At 38.7% G+C, this 22,773-nt stretch overlaps 1 protein-coding gene across 3 annotated transcripts in view; it reads left to right on the plus strand.

The window, feature by feature from the left end:
• The window catches only part of CERK (ceramide kinase), a 49,254-nt gene extending 36,195 nt beyond the window's left edge, over positions 1-13,059 (plus strand). For 2 of the 3 annotated variants that reach the window (XM_067315899.1, XM_067315903.1), the window contains exons 10-14: positions 1,180-1,250; positions 6,857-7,062; positions 8,439-8,647; positions 10,226-10,373; positions 11,516-13,059. In XM_067315899.1, coding sequence (XP_067172000.1) covers positions 1,180-1,250; positions 6,857-7,062; positions 8,439-8,647; positions 10,226-10,322 — 583 coding nt within the window. In that variant the 3' untranslated portion in view covers positions 10,323-10,373; positions 11,516-13,059. Of the gene's footprint in view, positions 1-1,179; positions 1,251-6,856; positions 7,063-8,438; positions 8,648-10,225; positions 10,374-11,515 lie in introns of those variants that run through there. The other variant, XM_067315911.1, reaches the window with a different exon arrangement.
• Positions 13,060-22,773: the final 9,714 nt, after the last annotated feature.

Here is a 22,773-nt window from a genome sequence, read left to right on the forward strand (position 1 = left end):
ATTCTTATAACCAAATCAGTAAGGTGGGAACTGGATAAATTGGCTGGTTCTTGTAGTTGGAGGTGTTGTGAGTACCCAGTCCAACTGGCAGCCAATTAATAATGGCATCCCTCAGGGATCAATACTGGGCCAGTCTTTTTTAACGACCTGGAGGATGGCATAGAGTGCACTCTCAGCAGATTTATGGATGGTACCAAACTGGGAGAAGTGGTTGATATGCTGGAAGTCAGGACTGCTATTCAGAGGGACCTTGAGAGGCTGGGGAAATGGGCTGACATGAACCTTGGGAAGTCCAGGAGAGGCAAATGCAAAGTCCTTTATTTGAGATGGAATAGCCCCATGCAACAGCACCAACTGGCTGGAAGGCAGCTGCGAACAACAGGTAGTACATGAGTCAGCAATGCACCCTTGCAGCAAGGAAGGCCAACCACATTCTGGGCTTTATTAGCAAGAGTGTAGCCAACAGGTGAGAAGAAGTGATTCTTCCCCTCCATTCAGCACTTGTGAGGCCACATCTGCAGCAGTTGTCCACTTTGGGGCTCCCCAGTGTAAGAAAGACATTGGCAAGTCCAGCAGAGGGTTGCCAAGAGGGTTGGATGGCTGGAGCATGTGACATTCGAGGAGAAGCTGACAGACTAGGTGTGTTCAGCCTTAAGAGAAGGCAAAGGATAGATCTTAGTGCTGTTTACAGCTACTTGATGAGACATTGTAGAAGATGGAGCCAGGCTCTTCTTGAAGGTGCGCAGTGGAATGCTGAGAGGCAATAGACACAAGTTGCAATGTAAAAAATAAGAATATGAAGATAAAAGAAGAAATTTTTTCACCAGTAGGGTAATCAGATATTGGAACAGGTTGCTCAGAGAACTTTTAGACTCTTCATCCTTGGAGATATTCAAAACTTGACCAAACAAGACGCTGAGCAACTTCATCTATTCGGACCTGCTTTGAACAGTTTTGGACCTCCAAACTGCATGATTTTATGACTCTGTGACATGTTATTTCTCATCTCCAGTAATCTTAAGCACAGCACTCTACTTAATTATCTATACTGCTTTCAGGGCTATCATGATTAGTGCCATGTCAGGGTCATCAGTGCCATGCTCCATCTTGTGGTGTAGGAGTGTCTTGTAATGATTAAGTAAAACACTGTATACTTAAACTGAGTATGTTTGTTTTCAGATGTCACATTTGCAGACAAAGTGAGCAACAGCTGGCAGAACAGCGCAAGAAATGTGGATTAAAACATGAAGGTAATTTATGATAAAAAGTAAGAGGGTGTAGTATTATATGACTTACTTGTTATACAAGTTTTTAATATATATTGGTTCAAGTGTGAGGATTTATGTTTTTTTTCCCCCAAACTTTGTGAATTACCAGATAATCCAGCATTTCTTTAAGTTTAAGAAAAATATGTAGGTAAAAAACAGTAATAGCATCAGTGTCTCCTCCACCCTAATCCCATAAAATTCTAGTAATATTGTACTAATTATATTTATAGTTCAATAGGTGAGGCTTCTTTTCTTGAAGACAAATATGTTCTGTGAGCTATGACTTTTTAGTCTTCTTTTTGAGAGTAGGACTCAACTGATATACTGTGAGCTAGTATAGAAGGAAGCAGTTCATTTAGCTTTTGGAACAGATCGGGATTAAGATTTTTATTCGTTAGCACAAAAGTCACACAATAAAGTTGTTTATTAAATAAATATGAGGCATTAACCTTGGACAACTAATAACCTATTTAGTGGATTTAATGTTTCTGTGCAACACCCTTCCATTACTCAGTATAAATAGTAAATGAGGTTTTTTTCCTCCTTTTCTAGTTACACTATCTTTATCCTCCTTCTCCTATTCCAACCCTTACACTTCTGTGAATTTTTGTATGGACATAACTTTTCCTTCCTCATGTTAAGCCACTGTGTATATACTGGATTCTGCACAGTGGTTCTCCTAGCTATATCTCTACATGTCTTACTACTGCTTCCTAACTAGAAGCACAAGTCTTGATACGTTTGTAGCCCAACAGTTAAAATGCAGCTTCAGTTGGCAGTTTAGCATCTCATTTCAGTTTGTGTTCTCGGATAAACCTTCTTAAACAGCAGTCAGCCTTCCCATGCTTACCTCTGCTCTAATTCTCTTTTTTTCTTTTAGAGCCCAATGCATAAACCCTGATTTTCATGATTCAAGCATGTCCTTATGACCTAGATTGCCTTGTAATTGCAGTTATTTTGTACAGCATCTGTGATCAGTTCTAGCCATTTGTTAGGGAAAAAAAGAGTATCATCATTCCATGGATACTCTTTGGTAGCATAAATCCTGTATGTAGATTTCTATATTAACTTTAATTCTTGTTACATGTGCTTTTTGAATTTCATTCCAGCTAGTGTTTTCAGCTCTTTGATATAGCTAACAGATGGCCAGATTAGAGTGTTTCTTGAGTTGCTTTAATTTATGCCCAAATTCAGCTAAAGAGATTACTTTAAATAATACTTCTTCAGGAGCTAAATCTAATAGCGGGATTTTTGTAAGAAAGAAATTGTATTGTATTTTGAGAAATAACTATAGTTACAAATTGCCAGCCTTTTTTCTTTTGTTTTATTGATTTTTATTTTTATTTGGAAATCTGCCTTTGTGTTACTTTTGATCCAGTAAAAGAGCAAAGGCTGAAGAAAGCGAGCTACAGGTTGGTGAGCAATCGAGACTATTCTGTTCAGCATATCACAAGACATCAAGAAGCTGATTGTGTAGGACACTGTTTACTTAAATCCATTTTTCTTTCAGTAGCTGGTTCTCTTTCCAGCCTCATCTCCATGCAGTACTGGAAAGCAGACGATAGTAATCCACTACTCTTTATTTGCAATGAAAAGGATTTTAAATTGCCTCCTCAGATAAGCTTTTTACTCACCAGATTGTGTTGGCTAAACCCTTCATCATGCCTACTTACTTTGTGTACAATTCTGATATGTTTAGAAGGATGCTTGCATTGACTGTCACTAAACATATTTCTTTGTACTGTGCAGAAATCTTTATGCCTGCACTGAGCAAACTTTGGGTGCTAGCACTTCAGGCTGATTTCAGCAACTTGCAGTATATACACAATAGACAGTTGAAATGAGTGCTCTACATCCTCTCCTTGTTTATTATTGCTCCATTGTTTGAAAGATATTTTGGGTGAACAATTTGTGGCATAAAAGTGTGATGCAGCGTGCAGAATGGTTATGCAAACAGTTGGTCAAGTAACATATGATAGATACTCTAACTTTGTTCTTACTGAAAAGTGAAGCCTTTTGCTGTGATATGCTGAGATTTATACTGGATAGTACCTTTCCACCAGGTGAAAACTAATCTATTATAGTAATGTATATAGGCATTCTACTTTATGTACATTGAGACTTAGTTATGACAATGAGCATACCTGAAAAGTTAATACATAGGTAGGCACACTATAGACTGACTATTAATACTGATCAGATAAACAGCAAAAGAATTTAGCAGTAAAGGGTCTTGTTTTCATTTTGGTGTTTGTGTATCAGAGCAAATTCTTATAAATTTCTTGTAAATATTTTGTAAGTAAGCATATTTATAGTTCTGGACACAGATGTCCGCTAAGCATTGTGTGTGAAGTAGAATTTAGTATTACAGTTAGTTGAGATTCCCATTTGATGAATTTGGCCCATTAAGTCTGCTAAAGGTAGCAGAATCCAGTGGACTTTAAGACTCAGAGGGATCCCTCCCCTTCTCATCCCAGCTGGATACAAGATTGCAGCTTTTCCTGTTTCCAAGTCCAGCCAGTAGCAAGGCTGAGTGTGTTTTCCTAGTAGACACACAGATACACAGTACAGACATGGCTGGCCTCAAAGACATCAGCCCAGACAGGAGATCAGTACCTTTACAAGCACCCCCATAAACACAAACAGCATCGACATAAAACATGGACACTACAGCTAGCCCAGTCTTGTTCCTCCTGTGCTCCTGATGAGGATTGAAGTTTGCTGGTGGAACATGCATACGCCCTCACTCTCTTGATTCAGAAGCACACTCATATTCGGGGATACATTGGATATTAGCATGGATTTTAAGTCTGTCCAGTATCCATGTCCATATCCATGGGCCTTTTACCCAATCTCCAGTTCAGACCTTGGGTTTTTCCAGGTGCTGGTCTCCTCCTAGTTTTCAGCTGGTCTAATCTGAAGTTTGCTAGCAGAACACGCACCCAGTTTTTCATCTTGTATGCCCACTCACATGTGTAGGTCCTTCAAACTCTGGCCTGGACTAGAAATCAATCTAGAATCCATGTCCAGACACCAGGCCCTGTTAGCTAGTCTCCAGCATCCAACCTTTGATCTCTACAGATTCTGGTCTCCTATTTGCTGGCTATTCCAGCACTAGCAGATCACACACATTGAGTAGAGAGCAAAGGAACACAGTTTAATAAGAAGATGGAATAAACTACAGTGGTCAGGTGCAGGGCTTGGCCAGACAAGCGTACTGACCAGCAGCTTGCTTACATTCCACCAACCCCTTTTATCACCCCATTTTCCATGCTTGTCCTTCCTCGATCCACCTTGATCCTTCCTTTATTTCACCTTTGTCCCCTCCCAAATAAACAACTGCCCCTAACTATGTTTTCTTCATTGGCTTCAGTTTTGCTACATCTATACCCAAATTTGATATTTCTGATACCATTACCTAGGTAATTCCAGCCTTATGTGATAGTACTGATACAGTTACATGGGAGCTGCTAGTCTTGCAAGATTCAACTCCCCAGGAGATCCTCAGTGCTTTCCTTTTGTTCTCTGCACAGTTTGACTGTCTCCTCCTTAACCACCTATGAAATCCAGGCATCTATAGCTTTTGTCAGCTTCTCTAACTGTTATCTGTCGTGTCCAAAAATTTCCCATGTTACATCCAGTTGTTTCTCATGTTCTGTTCAGTTAGCTTAATCTCAGAGCAGGACCTTGTCATTTGCCTGCAGCCTGAGCAAAGTCCTTTTGCAGGTTGACATATAAATCTGCTTTCTGCCCTCTTACAATACATCTTTTAATCTGAGCAGTGATTTCTTTCTGTAATGTCCTGTTCAAAAGCAACATGAAAGAAGATCAGCATTGAAGCAAGAATAATTGATATTAAAACCACTTTGGTAAATGATGCAAAAAGTTGAATTCAACAAAGCTGTATTTCCCTTTGATTTATTACTGATCTGTTTTTTCAGGAGATAGAAGAGGATATCTCTAGATGGAAAAAGAATAAAGTTTTCTAATCTCCTTTGTCTTCTGTCACATTGTAATACTACTCTACTGTTCCTTGCATTCCATCTTTCATAGTTCTGTTGCTGAAGAGTGAGTGGGTAAGAGGCTGCAATAAATAAAAAATTCAAGGATACTAGAAAAGTTCAAAGAGCAAAGAAGAGCTACAGAATATTTTCCAGACTTTTTTTTTCCTGATGTGTAGCTTGGAAAAATCACCTCAGAATGAACGCAGCATAGAATATATATCTAACTTTAAAATTATCTAGGCAACTATAATAATAATTCTCTAAAGTAAATGTGAAGTTTCCAGAACTAAGACAGTAAAGATTATCAGAATTTCAGGACATACGAAATATATAGCATATATGTCATATGTAGTCTCATTGAAGAACCCCTTTGAAAACATAATGTTAGATTTTTAAGACCCTGTTAGTTAATATGCCTCAAACCCTCTGCCTTACCATAGTTCGATGAAACTTGTTAAACAAGTTTATATAAATAAACTTTGTCTTTTTTTTGTTTGTTAATTTTGCCTTCATCATCTGTAATGGAACTTCACTCCTTAGCGCTAGTCTTAGAACCGTGTGCATCACCATAGACTATTCTGAAATCATTAGTTCAGTGGAATTGTTCATTTTAAATATCTGAGTCCACTTACATATAGAGGAGAAAAGGAGTGTTATGGCTGCTTTTTGACTTTTTTATTGTAGTGAGGAAGGAAAATGTGTGTAATCCAAAAATGCAAAGGCTTTTTTTATCTGTTTTTACCCCATACAAGAAAAGAAATTTTAGACGATAACTCTGTGCAGGGCCTGACAGTGTAACAGATCTTTCTTCCAGAAAATCTCTCTGCCTCTTGGTAGTATTCATGCCATTGCACATTTAAGCTTGGTCTTGGTGGAATCTCCAACAGCATAGTTTAAACTCGTTGAAAATAGTCTTCTGTATTGTTTTCCAGGAATCTTCAAGGATTTAAGCACAGACAAGTTCAACTCTTTGTTAATACTTTCCATCTGCAGAAATTAGGGTGAAAAAAAAACAAAAATAACACCAAAAACCAAAAATGGACTCCTGATCTGCTACATTCTGGTTCTTACTGAACCCTGAGTCATATCCTCCCTTTCTACCACTCTTTTTTAAATATAGCTTGTGGCATTGAAGAAAAATAGGGATACTGGTCTAGAAAGCAAATGCTAAGCCACTATGTCCACGTCATTATTTATTTAAGATTAACATGTTGAAGAGCAAGATTAAAATTTAAAATCCCCTCAACTTTTAGCTGCAAAAGTTATGACCTGTCTCTGTCTTGTCCCTGCCTGAAGTTTTATAGGTTTACTCAAATAGCTTTGGTCCCAAATTTGACATGCATATGGCAGAAATGGTCAGAAGTTTTAGTAGATAAGCATGATCTCTGAAAGGAGGAAGCAACTTCTTCTGTCAATATATGAAAAATTGATTTTTATTTTTATTTTTTTTAAGTAACTTAGCTATGTATTGACAATGCAGGAACATGCCCAGTAAAAACTTAACTTGCCAAGAATGATTGCTTCTTACTGTTCTTGTGAGTAAATCAAATAACCTATTTGCTTGCTTTCATTTATGTGTTTCAGAAGATGAAGAAGAATGGAAGGTTATTAAAGGAAAATTTCTAGCTATCAATGTGGTAAATATGAGCTGTGCCTGTCCACGAAGTCCAAAAGGTCTTTCACCAGCAGCTCATTTGGCAGATGGTTCAGCTGACCTCATTCTAGTTCGTAAATGCTCCAGATTTGATTTTCTAAGGTATCTTGTCAGACATACAAACCAAGATGATCAGGTGTGTTTTCCGTTTGACTATGAAATCTTCAGAGGCTGTATAAGTTGTAAATACTGACATTTTTATATGACAGAAAAAACATCTGCAATACAGATTTTAAAAAATGCTCATATATTTTGCCTGAGATAATCTTATCATGTGTACCATAAAAAGAAAATCCCAGGACATTTTAGCTAACTCAGAACTTTAGCCATAGTGTCATAGCCAAATTCCACCTTTGCTAATTGAACTTTATCTTATAACATTTTCCAAATAATTGCTGTTTGGATGCTATTTAAAATGAGTTTATCACTTATATGCACTTGTATTTGGCGTGAAAAACACAGCAAAATGATGCGGCTGAGGTAGTGAGGAATAATAATTCACTCTTTGTAAACTGTGGTTTAGAATATTGTTACCAGAACTGCAGTTTGATCATAAACTGCAGGCTTTCTGCAGTATTTTAATACATATAGGTGACCATGACATGAGTTCTATGCATTCAGCTTCAAAATTCTTCCTCACATATGTTGTTACAGCTGTTAGGATTAATGACAAGGGAAGGTTCATCAGTGGTTTTAAGTGTAGTATCAGTTGAAAACATAGCTATGGCTATCAGTGATATGTGTATGCATAGCTATGGGAATGCGCACATTTAATATTTGTCACAACTTGATATTATTAACATGTTCTGGTGATTGTCTGAACAGTGGAATAATGGCATATCTAGTTATAAAAGGAATAATTAAACTCACTTGTTCATGTTACTACCTTCATCCTCCATAGAAGAGTTGCTATAGAATCTCTTTCCTGTATTTCCTCATACCATACCCTAGGACATTGTGTATGCCTGTATATCTGTGTATGCCTGTGTATTTGAGCCGCTGCTCCAAAGTGTGGAGTTTTGATAACTTCAGGTGTTTGCTCGTGGTTAACTACAGATGATACTTACTGACATAGGAGATCCCTTCAACTCTGATGTTTATACTACAGCCACAGTGGCAATCCCAAAAACCAGACAAGGGAAATTCCCATTCCAGTGCTTCCCCACTGTTTGGTCTAGTCCAAGCCTTTTTGACTTTATGATTTCATCTTAAAATAATATACCCGTTTACTCATAATCTCAGAACCTGTTGCCTGATTATGTATAAAGTGGCAATGTTGTAGCTACTTAAAAAGTATCATTGAAAAGTCAGGTTGCAGTTTCACATAATTTTCTTTGACTTGTTGCGTAGTCTTTTAAAACAAATCACTGTATATCTCAAGGAAGCTTCTCTAGAAAATTGGAGTGGACAGACTTTCTTGAATACAAAATGCTGCTTGCTGAGTTGTTCTATGCATCAAATATATCCAGCTAGTTGTAATTGCTTGTGTTGATTTTTACTTTTTCTTTGTAGTTTGACTTCTCATTTGTAGATGTTTATCGGGTGAAGAGTTTTCAATTTACATCAAAGCTTTTGGAAGACAATGAAAGTGATGTCACGGACATAGGAAAGAAACATTTTGGCCGGTTCTGCAGAGATCATCCAGCCTGTTGCTGCAATATTGCTAATAGCACCTGGAATTGTGATGGAGAAACTCTGGATAGCTCAGCAATTGAAGTGAGGTGAGCATCTGTTTTTCTCTGTGTGTACCAGAAGAGATATTAAGCCTTTTTGGATTTGGAGGTAAAAGAGAGAGATATACTGATGAAGGTGCCCCTGCATAGCAAATACAAGTCTACTGTAAAATTACTTTTTTGTAACTTTTTTAAAAGAATATATCAACCGTATATTGAAAATGATCACCCTGAGATATCTATTTATACATACATATGCATACACATGCATGCATGCATACATATATATATATATATACACACACACACGCACATACATATATACATGGTCCTACTTACTTCTTAGAAATTGACATTGCATGTTTGAAGTGCTGAAGTTATTAAGGAGTTATTGTTGGGAAGATTTTTTTAATGAATGGAATACCTCATTACTCTGAGAACTAGTTTCTCGTATTAAACCAATTATTATTCTTCACTTTTTAAAATGCATATAAAAGCCACCTGATGGATGCTTCTGTAATGGGATAATCATCTGGAAGGCCTGCTTGACTACTCAGTAAAACTCAGTGCAAATATTTGTGGATATGAACATTTAGAAAGAACACTAATTCAAATTTTACATTTCTGTATTAAACTTGCACAGCTTTGAGCAAATTCCACATGAAGTTACACTGGAGCGTTTACAGCTTTCTCTTTGGATAGGGTGATATTAATCCTACTCAAAAATTTGCAGACTTCTGGATAAGGTCTGTAAGAGATGTCAGTATTCCCAATAATGCTTTCAGTTTTCCTATATAAAATATTTAAAAATATGTTATTAAAAAACTAAAATAAAGGTAAAAAAATTTTTAAAATTAAAATATTATCCTTAAGCTAGACGACACCTTAAAATATACAATTGGCTCTGAAACAGTACTTTTCAAATGGTTCTTACTTTGAGATCATCATTCATATTCTTCCTAAAACTAACAAAAATCATCCAGTTTTGATGTTTACTTCTATTCCTAGGAATTGTTTTAATCAGAGATGAAGGATCACAGATTTGATTATTAAAAAAAAAAAGTCTCTGGAGAACTGAAGTTATTGTTTTTTTTAAAACAATCTACTAGCAGAAATTTTGGGTGTGACACATACTTTGAATATTTTGTTACGCACAGAGTCTTACTTCTAACCTTGGCATGTGAAGAAAGAAGTCTACAATTGTGCAAAAAATCAAATCAAATCAGAAGGAAATAGTAGTTTGTGAAATTTTAAGGATGTTTTAAGCACGAAAAAAAAATACAACACAAGATATTTACATCCAAGAGTGTTCGGTTAAAACATAATCTCTTAGCAGTCCAAAGTGAGATTTATAAACACAGTGTATATAGTATAAGACCTGTTTATCAAAGCGTCCGTAGAACTTTCTGTGTGGAGAAGAGGAGTAACAGGAGTGATGAATGTATGAAGTATCCAGCCTTCTTTACAGGGGAGGATTGTATCAAGAATAAGAAAATGTTTTTGCAGTCTGAAGCAAGGAGCTTTGCCCAATTGCTAGAAATGCATGGATTATTTGAATTAAATATATAGTACACATTTACTTCTTAATAAAAAATACTCTGATTATTTGATTTCCTTGTTTTTCAGGGTTCACTGTCAGCTAATGAAGCTATTTGCAAGGGGTATCGAGGAAAACTGTAAAGAAGCTTCCAGAAACCAGAGTAGAGTTGAACAATTACTATAGATACTGTTCCTCAAATGAGGAGAAGAAAAAATAAAAGCTCAAGGAAATTGAGTAAATATGCATTTTAGTCAAATTGACAAGTATTTTAAAATTTGAATTTTTTTTGATGGATTCAGTATAATTTTAGACATTTTATTTCATCTGTGTACTTTTTTAAAAAAAAAGATTCTGAATCATTAAAATACATCTTGGAGTAATGTAATCTAAGTTATGTATGTTAGAGAAGAGAGGATTGGTGTATGTATATATTCACAATAACAAATACTTTATGCTTTTCTAGAAAGCTAATTTAGCAGTTGTATTGCAATAATATCTAAATGCTATAAAATACTGGATTTCCCATTGACATCAAGACAAGATATTATTGGTGTCCAAGATGATGTTCTCTGCTGAGAGTGTTCTGTAGTTGCATATGACTTAAATTCTGGAAGTTAGTATTGTCATTTACATCATTTTATTCTCAGTTTTTTGAGTAAAGTCTTTCATTTTGTAATTCTGTCTATACCTTGCAACTTATCAATGCAATTCAAAGATACATTCCTGGCTTTAAGAAATAATTATAAGAGTTTAGAAATATTTTGAAAAACAAAAAGCACACCTGTATATACATCATACCTTATATACCCTATTTATAAATGCTTCCTTGCATGCTACTTTTGGGGTTATAAAGGGTTTTTATGACTGTTTGGATGATACCGAATACCACACACTGCAACTGAAATATCTTGCAAGCAGCTCACAGGGATACCTACAGTACCAGGAAAGAATAGGCAAGGGAAAAATATAAATATATTATAAAACACCAGCAAGTTTTACATTAAAAAAAAAAAAAAAAGTTTATCATATGAAAAGTTTCCCTCTTCAGTGCATAGTTCTTTGGAGATTATACTACATACTTTAAATTGTCTTTGTAAAATAAGATGTTGGAATTTTAAGTTTAAAAATATGATTTAATGATTCAAAGTTTTTTAAATAATGTTTTATTTAACTAAATATGAAACAAAATAATTCACATTGTGAAGTCAAGGGAAGAACCTGGAATCTGACAAATCACCTTTACTATGCTGATTTGTTTTTATAGCAAAACCAGATTATCCTGTACAGCTGTGGAGTGATTAAGTTGTATGTTAATTTGTGTACTGTGACGTGTTCTGTGTACAGGCTTGGGGCTAAATTTTGCTCTGCTTCTACAGATTTATGCCTGCTTGGTGAGGATCAGAAGTTAGCCCCTGCTCTCTTCTAACTTTTTTTTAAGTATGTACATCTCTCTAAAACCCACTACGTCTTCCTTTTTGCGTCTGAACAGCTACTGATTCACTATTCATGTATATTTATTGACACTTCTGTCATTCAGCTTGTATTAGTTTCTTGTCTCCTATATATTTCTCTGTGTAAGCCTTGATGATTGGTCAGTTTATTACTAAAGCACTTAAAAGTACAGTTGATGTAAAAGGCTATTTTTTTTCCACTGAAAAGATTTACATTCCAGTCTTGCATAATATCAAAATGGTGTGCTGTCATTGCTACAAAGTGTTCATACTGCTGTATATGATAAAACACATGCACATGATTTTTGCTTAAAGTACAGTAATACAAAGTTTAGGATCTGTTTTTCATTATATATAGTATTTCAGGAAAATACTTGAATACTTTTCCAAAAGTAGCACTGTTTACTCTCTTCTTTAATGCAATGAGCTGAAATGTTGATGAATCCAGTGTTTTTCAGACAACATAAAAATGTTATTTATGCTATATTTTTAAAGCCATGTTTAGTAAATGAAACCTTTTTTGAACTAAGAACCCCACTGAAAATGAAATTATGCAGTTCTAAAAATGGAAATATTTTGTAAAACTGTCATCTGTTTAAAAAGTTCTACAGTTAGCTTGATCTATCAGTGAGTATTGGGGAAAAAAAACAGATTTCAAGCTATTTTAATTCTTGGTAGGATATGTAGGGCACATTAGATGTGTGCTTAGCTCACCAACAGATGACATTTATGAAGCACTACAGCTATCCAGGTCATTTTCTCATTTCTGAGATCAGAAATAACTACTAACCAGCTGTTCTGGTTGGTTTACTAGCAAATTATGAGGCTCTTATTTGGAAATTGGAGGATGAATCTAATTGTGAATGAATACAGAAAAGCTTTGAAGACCTTTAATACCTGAAACTGTGTGCTTGGTATTTCCAAAGAAACCCACAATGAAGGCCCTCGTTCTGAGAAACAAGCCACCAGAAGAGAAGGAAAAGGGGGTTCTGTAGTATGGTAATGAAGTGTAAAGAAAATAATAAGTGTGTTGCAACATAAGAATAAAATGTTTTAGACAGTAGACAAGGTGCATAGTTGTATTTGAATAATTCTAGCTAGCATGATAATGAAGTGTAAAGTAAATAGTAAGGATGTTGCAACATAGGAATAAAATGTCTTAGTAGACAAGCTACATAGTTGCATTTGAATAATTCTATCTGTAGCATATTATACCAACAAAGCACCATATGTGAGTTGTATGATATGTCCGGTTTATTTTTAAGAGAGCTGCATAAGTAGTGTCTGCTTATGTTTTAAGTCTTGGTTTATTCTCTGAATGTAGTCTCAGTATGGAAACTATTTATGGGAACACTAAGTTTGATTTTCCTTTTTTCCCCCAATCTTGCTGGCTTCAAGATTAGAAAATGTGTTTTGTTTTATGAGGCTAAATGAATTCATTGAAAAAATAAAATTATGTGGTACAGTAATTCTGTGTTTTTCTTCTTTTCACAAGTTGATTTGAAGCAATGTCTGTCACTAGATATCTTCCTAATAAGGATATCAAGCTCAGTATAATCAAAAAGGGCAGATTAGACCAGACAGAGAAGTAATTCATAAGCTTCCATTTGGGTTGACTAAACTTGGTAGCAAGTGTGAGTGTGAACAAATACCAAGAGTGAAGAAAAGCAACTAGTGAGGTTAGACTTCTAGTAAAATTAGCCAAAAATTTAAGTAACTAACTATATAAGATGAAGATCGAAGGGGGAGAAGAAAAATTAGTTATAATGCAAGAATTTAGTTTTATTGATTATGTAAAACTCTAAACTATAAAAAGTCAGAGAAAACTACCATTCTTAGGAGCATGAAAAATATAAATAGTACCTGTTACATGCCAAAAAGGTGTATTCTTAAAATGTCACTTTAATAATTATTATTAAGTGCATTTGCTACTAAGAAGTGAAATGTTCTTTGTAGATGAACAGTGGGCACAGTATGAGAATATGCTTTTCAGCACTCGAGATACTTATTCTCCTTTTGAAGTTATGTAACAAGCCAGTGTTTGCAGGGATGTTGTACAGCTTTATAAGAAATTTGCATTTATTCATCTACTGGAAGATGGTATGTAGAATCAGAAATGTCTCTGAGTACTTCTGTCTTGCAATTCAGATATGAACTTCAAGATCAAGTATTATTTCCTTAGAACTCCTCCCTTAATCCATATGAAGTAAAAGAGTAATAGGAATTCATCATTTTATTCTCATTAGTCACACTGCTATTATTTCAAATTTACTGCAGGATAGTTAAGTCCATTTAACAGATTTTTAACTGGAATTTAAGTTGCAGCAAATTAATTCTGTCCATAATGAAGTCACAGTCACCCCAGACTTCTGTCTTATCCTCTGACACACACGCAGCGTACACCTTGCAAAGGTTTAGGCATGTTCTTAATTAGTGTATGACTGGTCCTATTAATTTGAAGGGGGGGGGTGGTTTCCTGCAATCAGTTATGCCTTTCAGATGCTCTGAAATTACAGGACTAACAATTTTTCATTTCCTACTTTATAGAAATAATTCTTAAGTGTAGAACAGGAAAAACAGGAAAGAATTATTCATAAAGGAAAAATAGTGGAAAAATAACAAAAGTCACACCCACACACATGCATATGCACACAAAAACATGGAGACCAGAAATCAAATCCTGGAAAGAATGAAGATAAACAGTGCAAAAGAAATTTTAGAAAGAGGAAAAGTACAAAAAAAGAAGAAATAAGAAAACAAAGTAAAAGAAATGTTTGGGTTTTTTTGTTTTTGTTTTTAATTTTGCTGGAGAGCATTACCTGGTCATGTGTACTTTAAGTGTGCAGTAAAGCTGGCACTAAAGGTTTGAGTAGGTTGCCTGAAGTTTGACTATTACAGTTGGTAGGCAAAATAAAAGCTTTATCTCTGTTGTGAAGACACATTGCTAAAAATAATAATGGTTATGCTTTATACCTCTGCTCACAAACTTTAGGAAAATAGGTAGCATCACTAGAACAGGCATTAAAGGAGAATGGCAGAAGCAATTTCTTGTAGTGATGTGCAGTATTCTGAAATGGCTATTGTATTTAATCTGCCAAATATTTATTTTTCATGTTAATATTTAGCAACTATATTTCCGGAAGGGGTGATTGGGCAGCAAGAGGAAAGGTTAGTACGTCAATACTGAAGTTAAGGCTGTGTGATAGCAATTCACACCAGCTAAGCATCTGCCCATAAACCTTGTAACTTCAGGGATGGAGGATCTGAAGTCATGTAGACCATCCTTCCCCACAATGCCCAATTACACACATACATACCTATGCCATTCCTGGTAGCTGTTTGTGAGCTTTCAGAGATGTGGATTTTGTGAAGTAGTTTAACTATCAGAACAGATTGCTTTAAAGATCTTTAAAGTTAGAGTTACTAGAGTTACTCTGTTACTATCTTAACTGAATCTCCCTTCCTGTATTTAAGCTTGCTTGTTCTATTCACAGTGGGCACTAAGAACAGTTCCCTTCAGGGAAATTCCCTTACCTATGTTATTGTGTTCCCTCTCAGTCTTTTGTTCTTTGCCTATACAGTATTAATATTCAGACAGGCAAGGAAAAAGACAACAGAATATTGATATCAAGAAAAACTGCTCAAAGCTGATTTCTATTTGCCATCAAAGAGGTGACTCTAGACAGAAAGCTGGTATTGACAGGTATTGATTGCTTCAGAAAAAGGTTTACATATCTGCATAAGGTCTTCAATCAGATCAGGTATCGTGTTTTCATAGAGTGGTGTCTGAAACTCTGATGGATGTATTGAGAATAGATATCTCACATTAGTGATACCTATCAAACAAGTAACAACTCTGAGGGTTACAGTTTTGGTAGAGTCTGTCATGCCCCATCCCAGAAAGAAACAACCCAATAAAATAAGCAGCTCTTAGATGGTTGAAGGGGGCATCTTTGGAATGCCATTTCTTCTCACAGTGCTGGAATCTTGGTGGAAAATGGGCAAAGTCTGAACACCCTAGTGTTGCTTTAGCTGCAAGTTCCTATTAGTTTCTCAGAAACTCCTCAACATATTGGTAGCAGAATAAGGAAACAGTAAACATAGGCCTATTCCCTCACCAGAATGGGCTGATGGGCTGATTTTGCCATTTGTTCTCTTCTGTTTGGAGGCAAAGCTGTAGGCCAACAACAAAATTTGAGTCTCAGTTAGTGCAATTTTTCCTAGATAAAAGATTTTACAGACTCAGTGGAGGAAAAGTGAGCCCAGGGAGAAACACAGGCCTACTGCTATCTGTCCTTGGAGGAGTCCACCCTGAGGCTATTAAAGTGAGAACAGCAGGCAGAGGCTATGCCTCATTTTAATGCTTCCTCTGAATGGACTAGTGCAGAAGAGGGATGAGACGAGCAGGAATATCAAAAGATCTGTGGCTATGCAGACTCAGCAGTCCAAAAAAGTCACCAAAAAGTTGCACTGCACCTCTATAAATTGCTTGAATTTTTGGACTGAAGGCCATTGCTGTCTACTCCGCCTTATTTTTTGGAGGAAACTTCACTGGTCTAGGACAAATCTGTCCTGTAACACTGCTCAGAAAAAGCACAGGAGAAATTTATTAGCAAAGTAGACTGTGCTCATTTTCTTCATGAGAACTTATAGAGAAAAAAGGTGAGGAAAGGTTTGCTGACTAGCCCAATCCCTTATGAAAGACTCTAACACAGTACATCTTACACATGCGAGGGGAGTAGGAGACTGCAGTTCCTTGTTCTGATTTCTGCCAAGGTCCTAACAAAGGCTACTGAGATATCAGAACCTTTTCCTCTGCTTGACATGGTTGGGGACTAAGGAAATGAATGTTGGCCAGCTGTAGATGCATTCTTGGGCATGTTCTGAGACCTGTAAATAATTTCAGGTATTGTGCTGTAACCTTATCTTCCTCTGACAAGATCTTGTTTTTCAGTCTTCCCTATGGTGTCTCTATGGTTCCCTGTGGAGAAGACTAACTTACACTGAGGGCTATTAAACATCTGTAAATGGCGCAGTGTTTCAAGTGTTGTTAACTGGCCTATGTTGTCAGAGCTGTCTCAAGAGAAAAAATGCTCAGTGAATTCTGAGTCTAAAAGATAAAGTGACACATCTATGGAAAATTGCACATGCAGAAGATTTGCTTTTAGGCAGAAGCAGATTATTTTGCACACAAATATAACAGGATGGAAGACAGCATAGATAACTGTGCCTATTGTTCTCTGAAATGCGAGTTATTTGAATCTCTGAACCTACAGTCTAAAGTTACCTATTGCAAATATTGCCACTAACTTTCAAAAAAGAAAGAAATATAGCTTTGTTTTCTTTTCATAAACTCCTTTGTTATCTCCTTATCCTAAGTGGAAGTGGAGACTTCTAGAGTTAAATCATTTTATGGTAATAAACTCTCTAGTACAGTTTAATAATTCTATGTGTTAATGTAAATACTTATTTTCCCACCTTACTGCAATGACTGTTTTTCTGTATTTAAGTCTCACTTAGTCCTGCAGCTCCCTCTACTGAACATTATTTCTCTTGAAAATAATTCCACATTTAAAAAATACAGCATTCATTTTTAAGGTAGTCTGGCAAATCCATTTCTTATAGGTTCCCTCCTGATGAGATGTGCCATCATATGCTTCAATTCAAATTATATCTATTTCAAAATGAGATTTTCAACTTTTAATTTTCTTTGCAAAATTCACTGTGTTCAAGCAATGATAGATGCTGCACCATTGTTTTTTGTCCCAAACAACTGAATGATTTGAACAACGTCTTCATTAAAAAGGATAGAAGCATAGCTCAAATCAGGGAAAAATATAACTGTAAATCTCAGTATCTGGGATCCTTAAATTCTTGTTCAGGTACCAACCTTCTCAGCTCCTGGAGAATTTGCCTGTGTTGTAAGTATGTCTGGCACACTGGTAAATGCATCTTAAATCTTCCTTTCCTTCAGATCTTATGTAGTTCTAGTCCCTGGTTAATGAGGGTTTCACTATGCTCTGCACTAAGGCAGAGTAAAAGAATCTCATAATACAGCATAAATATGGAAAATAAGCCTATATTCTGCAAGATCACATGCAGGAAATCACTCCCTCACTGTATCATATATTATTTTCGGTCAGTGCCATGTAGCATATGGGAAGCTGGAGCAAAACTTACTAGATCTGGTGTTGCTTTTCCTCTTCATGATAATTCCTGGGTCTAGGCTCAGCCCCATTTGCTTCTTTATGCTTTAACATCATTTCTGAGTGCCGCTGTTCTCCCCCAGCTTTTCCTATTGCTTAGCCAGCTTACCCTGACATGTATGCTCTCAGCTTTTCCAGTTTTTCACTTTTTCCCTTCCCCATTGCTATCTTGTTCTTTTACTATTCCCATTGCCTTCTTTTACTGGTTCCTCCTTGTGTGAAAACAGGGTTCCTGTAGTACCCGTCTGATTACATTTCTCTCATCCTTTCATCTCTTTTGGTCCATCTTTGATGCTCCTCTGGTCTAGCTGCCTATTGCTCTGGCAAACTGTGTATCAAGGCCTTCTCGATGTTGTCTCTGTTCTGGAACTTTTCTCCTTGATTTTGGGATGCAGACTTAAATCTGAAACAAGGGGTCTGCTTGTATGCCACTGACATGAGATGAGAAAATTGTTTGGCATCTGGACATGTCCCTGACCACCAAAGTGTTTATGTTAGAGTATATACAAGACATACTGATTGGCTTTTGATTTGTAGGTTTGTGAATGTTTTTTGTCCGAGTGCTTGAAAATTATTCAAAACTACTTTCATCAAAGGGAAATATTGAGTGTATAATAAATGAATGACTAGCAATATGAAATTGTTATTAGTTATATGGGATTCAGTGTACAAATAAGTGTATATTCTCAAAGGAAGTATTTAAATACTGAACATCACTGACGTGAGGTTGCATAACATCACCATTGGGATAACACATTGGCATATTCATACTTCTTTTCTGTTTAAAAGTGTGAGTTAAGAAAAACACATCACTATGAATGGTGAGTTTTCCTTACTTATTTCTACATTAAAAGGAATCTCCAAGGAAACAGAAGTACAGTGTGGTGCTGCTAAGATGTTTGTTCCCACTCTTAACCTTCCAACAGCCATTCTTTATTGAAAGCCATTAAAAATAATGATTTCTTTAGCATGTGCAAGTATGGACAATATAAATGTCAATATTTATGCTCTACATATTTTCTCCTGTATAGTAGAGCAATGATATATGTGTAAAAGCAATTTTGCAGAAAATGGGACAGTGTGATTTCAGTGCAAATGTTCCTAACATTTATTGCTATGAGCTGTCTTGTTTACAATGGGATCCAAAATCCACACAGCACTTGATTGAAGTGCATCCTAATGTTTGTAACTGGATTTCATCAGAAACCATAAACTCTAAAAGGAAAATGGCTGTTTCTACTGTCAAAAGGGTTGTGTATTCTGTGCTGAACATGGACATTTTTTAAATTCAGCAGTATTAAGATCCCTGGAGCCCATAGTGGAAAATGATAAGAGAGAACACAACACTATCAAAAAGGTAGAAGGAGAAGTACTGTTCCTTCTGCCCTTGGGGGAGCAGTGGGGAACACACATAACAGAGAAAAGTACGGATCACAGCCAGGCCTCCACAAGCATATCCCGGTTTGTATTCAAGGCTCAGCCAGTGGCATATTGATTACAAAATCACAGAATCATAGAATCGCTGAGGTTGGAAGGGACCTCTGGAGATCATCTAGTCCAACCCCCCTGCTCAAGCAGGGTCACCTAGAGCACATTGCACAGGATTGCATCCAGGCGCGTTTTGAATATCTCCAGAGAAGGAGACTCCACCACCTCTTGGGGCAACCTGTTCCAGTGCTCTGTCACCCTCACAGTGAAAAAGTTTTTCCTCATGTTCAGATGGAAGTGTCTGTGTTTCAGTTTGTGCCCATTGCCTCGCGTCCTGTCGCTCGGCACCACTGAAAAGAGTCTGGTCCCATCCTCTCGACACCCTCCCTTCAGATACTTGTACACGTTGATAAGATCTCCTCTCAGCCTTCTCTTCTCCAAGCTAAACAGGCCCAGCTCTCTCAGCCTTTCCTCATAAGAGAGATGCTCCAGTCCCCTAATCATCTCTGTAGCCCTTCGCTGGACTTGCTCCACTAGTGCCACATCCCTCTTGTACTGGGGAGCCCAGAACTGGACGCAGTACTCCAGATGTGGCCTCACCAGGGCTGAGTAGAGGGGGAGAATCACCTCCCTCGACCTGCTGGCAACACTCTTCCTGATGCAGCCCAGGATACCATTGGCCTTCTTGGCCACAAGGGCACATTGCTGCCTCATGCTTAACTTGGTGTCCACCAGCACTCCCAGGTCCTTCTCCGCAGAGCTGCTTTCCAGCAGGTCAACTCCCAACCTGTACTGGTGCATGGGGTTATTCCTCCCCAGGTGCAGGACTCTGCACTTGCCTTTGTTGAACTTCATGAGGTTCCTCTCTGCCCACCTCTCCAGCCTGTCCAAGTCTCTCTGAATGGCAGCACAGCCCTCTGGCGTATCAGCCACTCCTCCCAGTTTGGTATTGTCGGCAAGCTTGCTGAGGGTGCACTCTGTCCCTTCTTCCAGGTCATTGATGAAGAAGTTGAACAAGACTGGACCCAGTACTGACCCCTGGGGGACACCGCTAGCTACAGGCCTCCAACTAGACTGTGTGCCACTGATCACAACTCTCTGAGCTCTGCCATTCAGCCAGGTCTCAATCCACATCACTGTCCACTCATCTAACCCACACTTCCTGAGCTTGTCTATGAGGATGCTATGGGAGACAGTGTCAAAAGCCTTGCTGAAGTCTAGGTAGACAACATCCACTGCTCTCCTCTCATCTACCCAGCCAGTCATTCCATCATAGAAGGCTATCAGATTGGTTAGGCATGATTTCCCCTTGGTGAAGCCATGCTGACTACTCCTGATCACCTTCTTGTCCTCCACATGCTTGGAGATGGCTTCCAGGATGAGCTGCTCTATCACCTTTCCAGGGATGGAGGTGAGGCTGACTGGCCTGTAGTTCCCTGGGTCCTCCTTCTTGCCCTTTTTGAAGACTGGGGTGACATTGGCTTTCTTCCAGTCCTCAGGCACCTCTCCTGTTCTCCATGACCTTTCAAAGATGATGGAGAGTGGCTTAGCAATAATGTCCGCCAGCTCCCTCAGCACTCGTGGATGCATCCCATCAGGGCCCATGGATTTGTGGGTGTCAAGTTTGCTTAAATGATCTCTAACCCACTCCTCCTCCACCAAGGGAAACTCTTCCTTCCTCCAGACTTTCTCTCTTGCCTCCAGGATCTGGGGCTCCTGAGGGCTGGCCTGAGCAGTAAAGACTGAAGCAAAGAAGGCATTCAGTAACTCTGCCTTCTCTGCATCCTTTGTCACCAGGACACTCACCCCATTCAGCAAAGGGCCCACATTTTCCCTAGTCTTCCCCTTGCTGCTGATGTATTTGAAGAAGCCCTTCTTGCTGTCCTTGACATCTCTCGCCAGATTTCATTCCAAACAGGCCTTAGCCTTCCTCGTCACATCCCTGCATACTCTGACAACGTTCCTATATTCCTCCCAAGTGGCCTGTCCCCCTTTCCACTTTCTGTATACTTCCTTCTTCAGGTTGAGTTTTGCCAGGAGCTCCTTGCTCATCCATGCAGGTCTCCTGCCTCCTTTGCTTGACTTCCTACTCATAGGGATGCACCGCTCTTGAGCCTGGAGGAAGTGATGCTTGATTATTAACCAGCTCTCTTGAACACCCCTTCCTTCTAGGGCCCTAACCCATGGGATTCCTCCAAGGAGGTCCCTGAAGAGGCCAAAGTTTGCTCTCCTGAAGTCCAGGGTTGCGATCCTACTTGGTGCCCTGCTGCCTCCTCGCAGGATCCTGAACTCCACCATCTCATGGTCACTGCAGCCAAGGCAGCCCCCGACCTTCACATCTTCCACCAGTCCTTCTTTGTTTGAAAGTACGAGGTCCAGCAGCACACCTCTCCTTGTTGGCTCCTCCACCACCTGTGTCAAGAAGTTGTCACCAATGCTCTGCAGGAACCTCCAGGACTGTTTGTGCCTAGCTGTGTTGTCTTTCCAGCAGATATCGGGGTGGTTGAAGTCCCCCGTGAGAACCAGGGCCTGGGATCGTGAGGCTACTTCCAGCTGCCTGTAGAAGGCCTCATCGACTTCCTCATCCTGATCAGGTGGCCTGTAGTAAACACCCACAACAGTGTCACCCATGCTAGCCTGCCCTTTGATCCTTACCCATAAGCTCTCGACTCGCTCTTCATCCACCCCTAGGCACAGCTCAATACATTCCAGGGGCTCTCTCACATAAAGAGCAACTCCACCACCTCGCTTTCCTGGCCTGTCTTTCCTAAAAAGCACATAGCCATCCATGACAGCACTCCAGTCATGCGAGCTATCCCACCATGTCTCTGTAATGGCAATGAGATCATGGCCCTGCGACCGCACACAGATCTCTAGTTCTTCCTGTTTGTTCCCCAAGCTGCGTGCATTGGTGTACAGGCATTTCAGGGAGGTGATCGAGCATGCAGGTTTCCCAGGAGGGGTGCAAGAGGGTCCTCCATAGCCACATCCCATGCGCACTTCCCTGGCTGCATTCACCTGTTGGAGGCATCCTGACTTGAGCAGTCTTTTGCCAACTACCCTGGCACTATAACTCTCCCCTTCCCCCGTCCTTCCTAGTTTAAAGCCCTCCTTACCAGGTTGGCCAACCTGTTGGCAAAGACCCGCGTGCCCCGCCTCGTGAGGTGGATCCCATCTCTCGCCATCAGTTGTCGATCTTCAAACAGGGTCCCATGGTCGTAGAAACCAAAACCCTGTTGCCAACACCAGCGGCGCAGCCAGTCGTTAACTTGGAAAGTCCGTCTCCTCCTCCTCTCATCCATCCCCCTCCCTGGCAGGATTGAGGAGAAGATGACCTGGGCTCCCAGACCCTTGACCACCATCCCCAGAGCTCTGAAATCCTGCTTGATGGTCTCCAGTTTGCCCTTGGTGTCATTGGCACCCACATGGAAGAGCAGCAGTGGGTAATAGTCCGAAAAATGGACGAGCCTAGGCAGTCTTTGCATGACATCTCTCACACGAGCCCCCGGCAGGCCACAAACCTCTCTAGACAAGAGGTCAGGTCTGCAG

This window comes from Apteryx mantelli, chromosome 1 (genome assembly GCF_036417845.1).
Source record: "Apteryx mantelli isolate bAptMan1 chromosome 1, bAptMan1.hap1, whole genome shotgun sequence".
NCBI lineage: Eukaryota > Metazoa > Chordata > Aves > Apterygiformes > Apterygidae > Apteryx > Apteryx mantelli.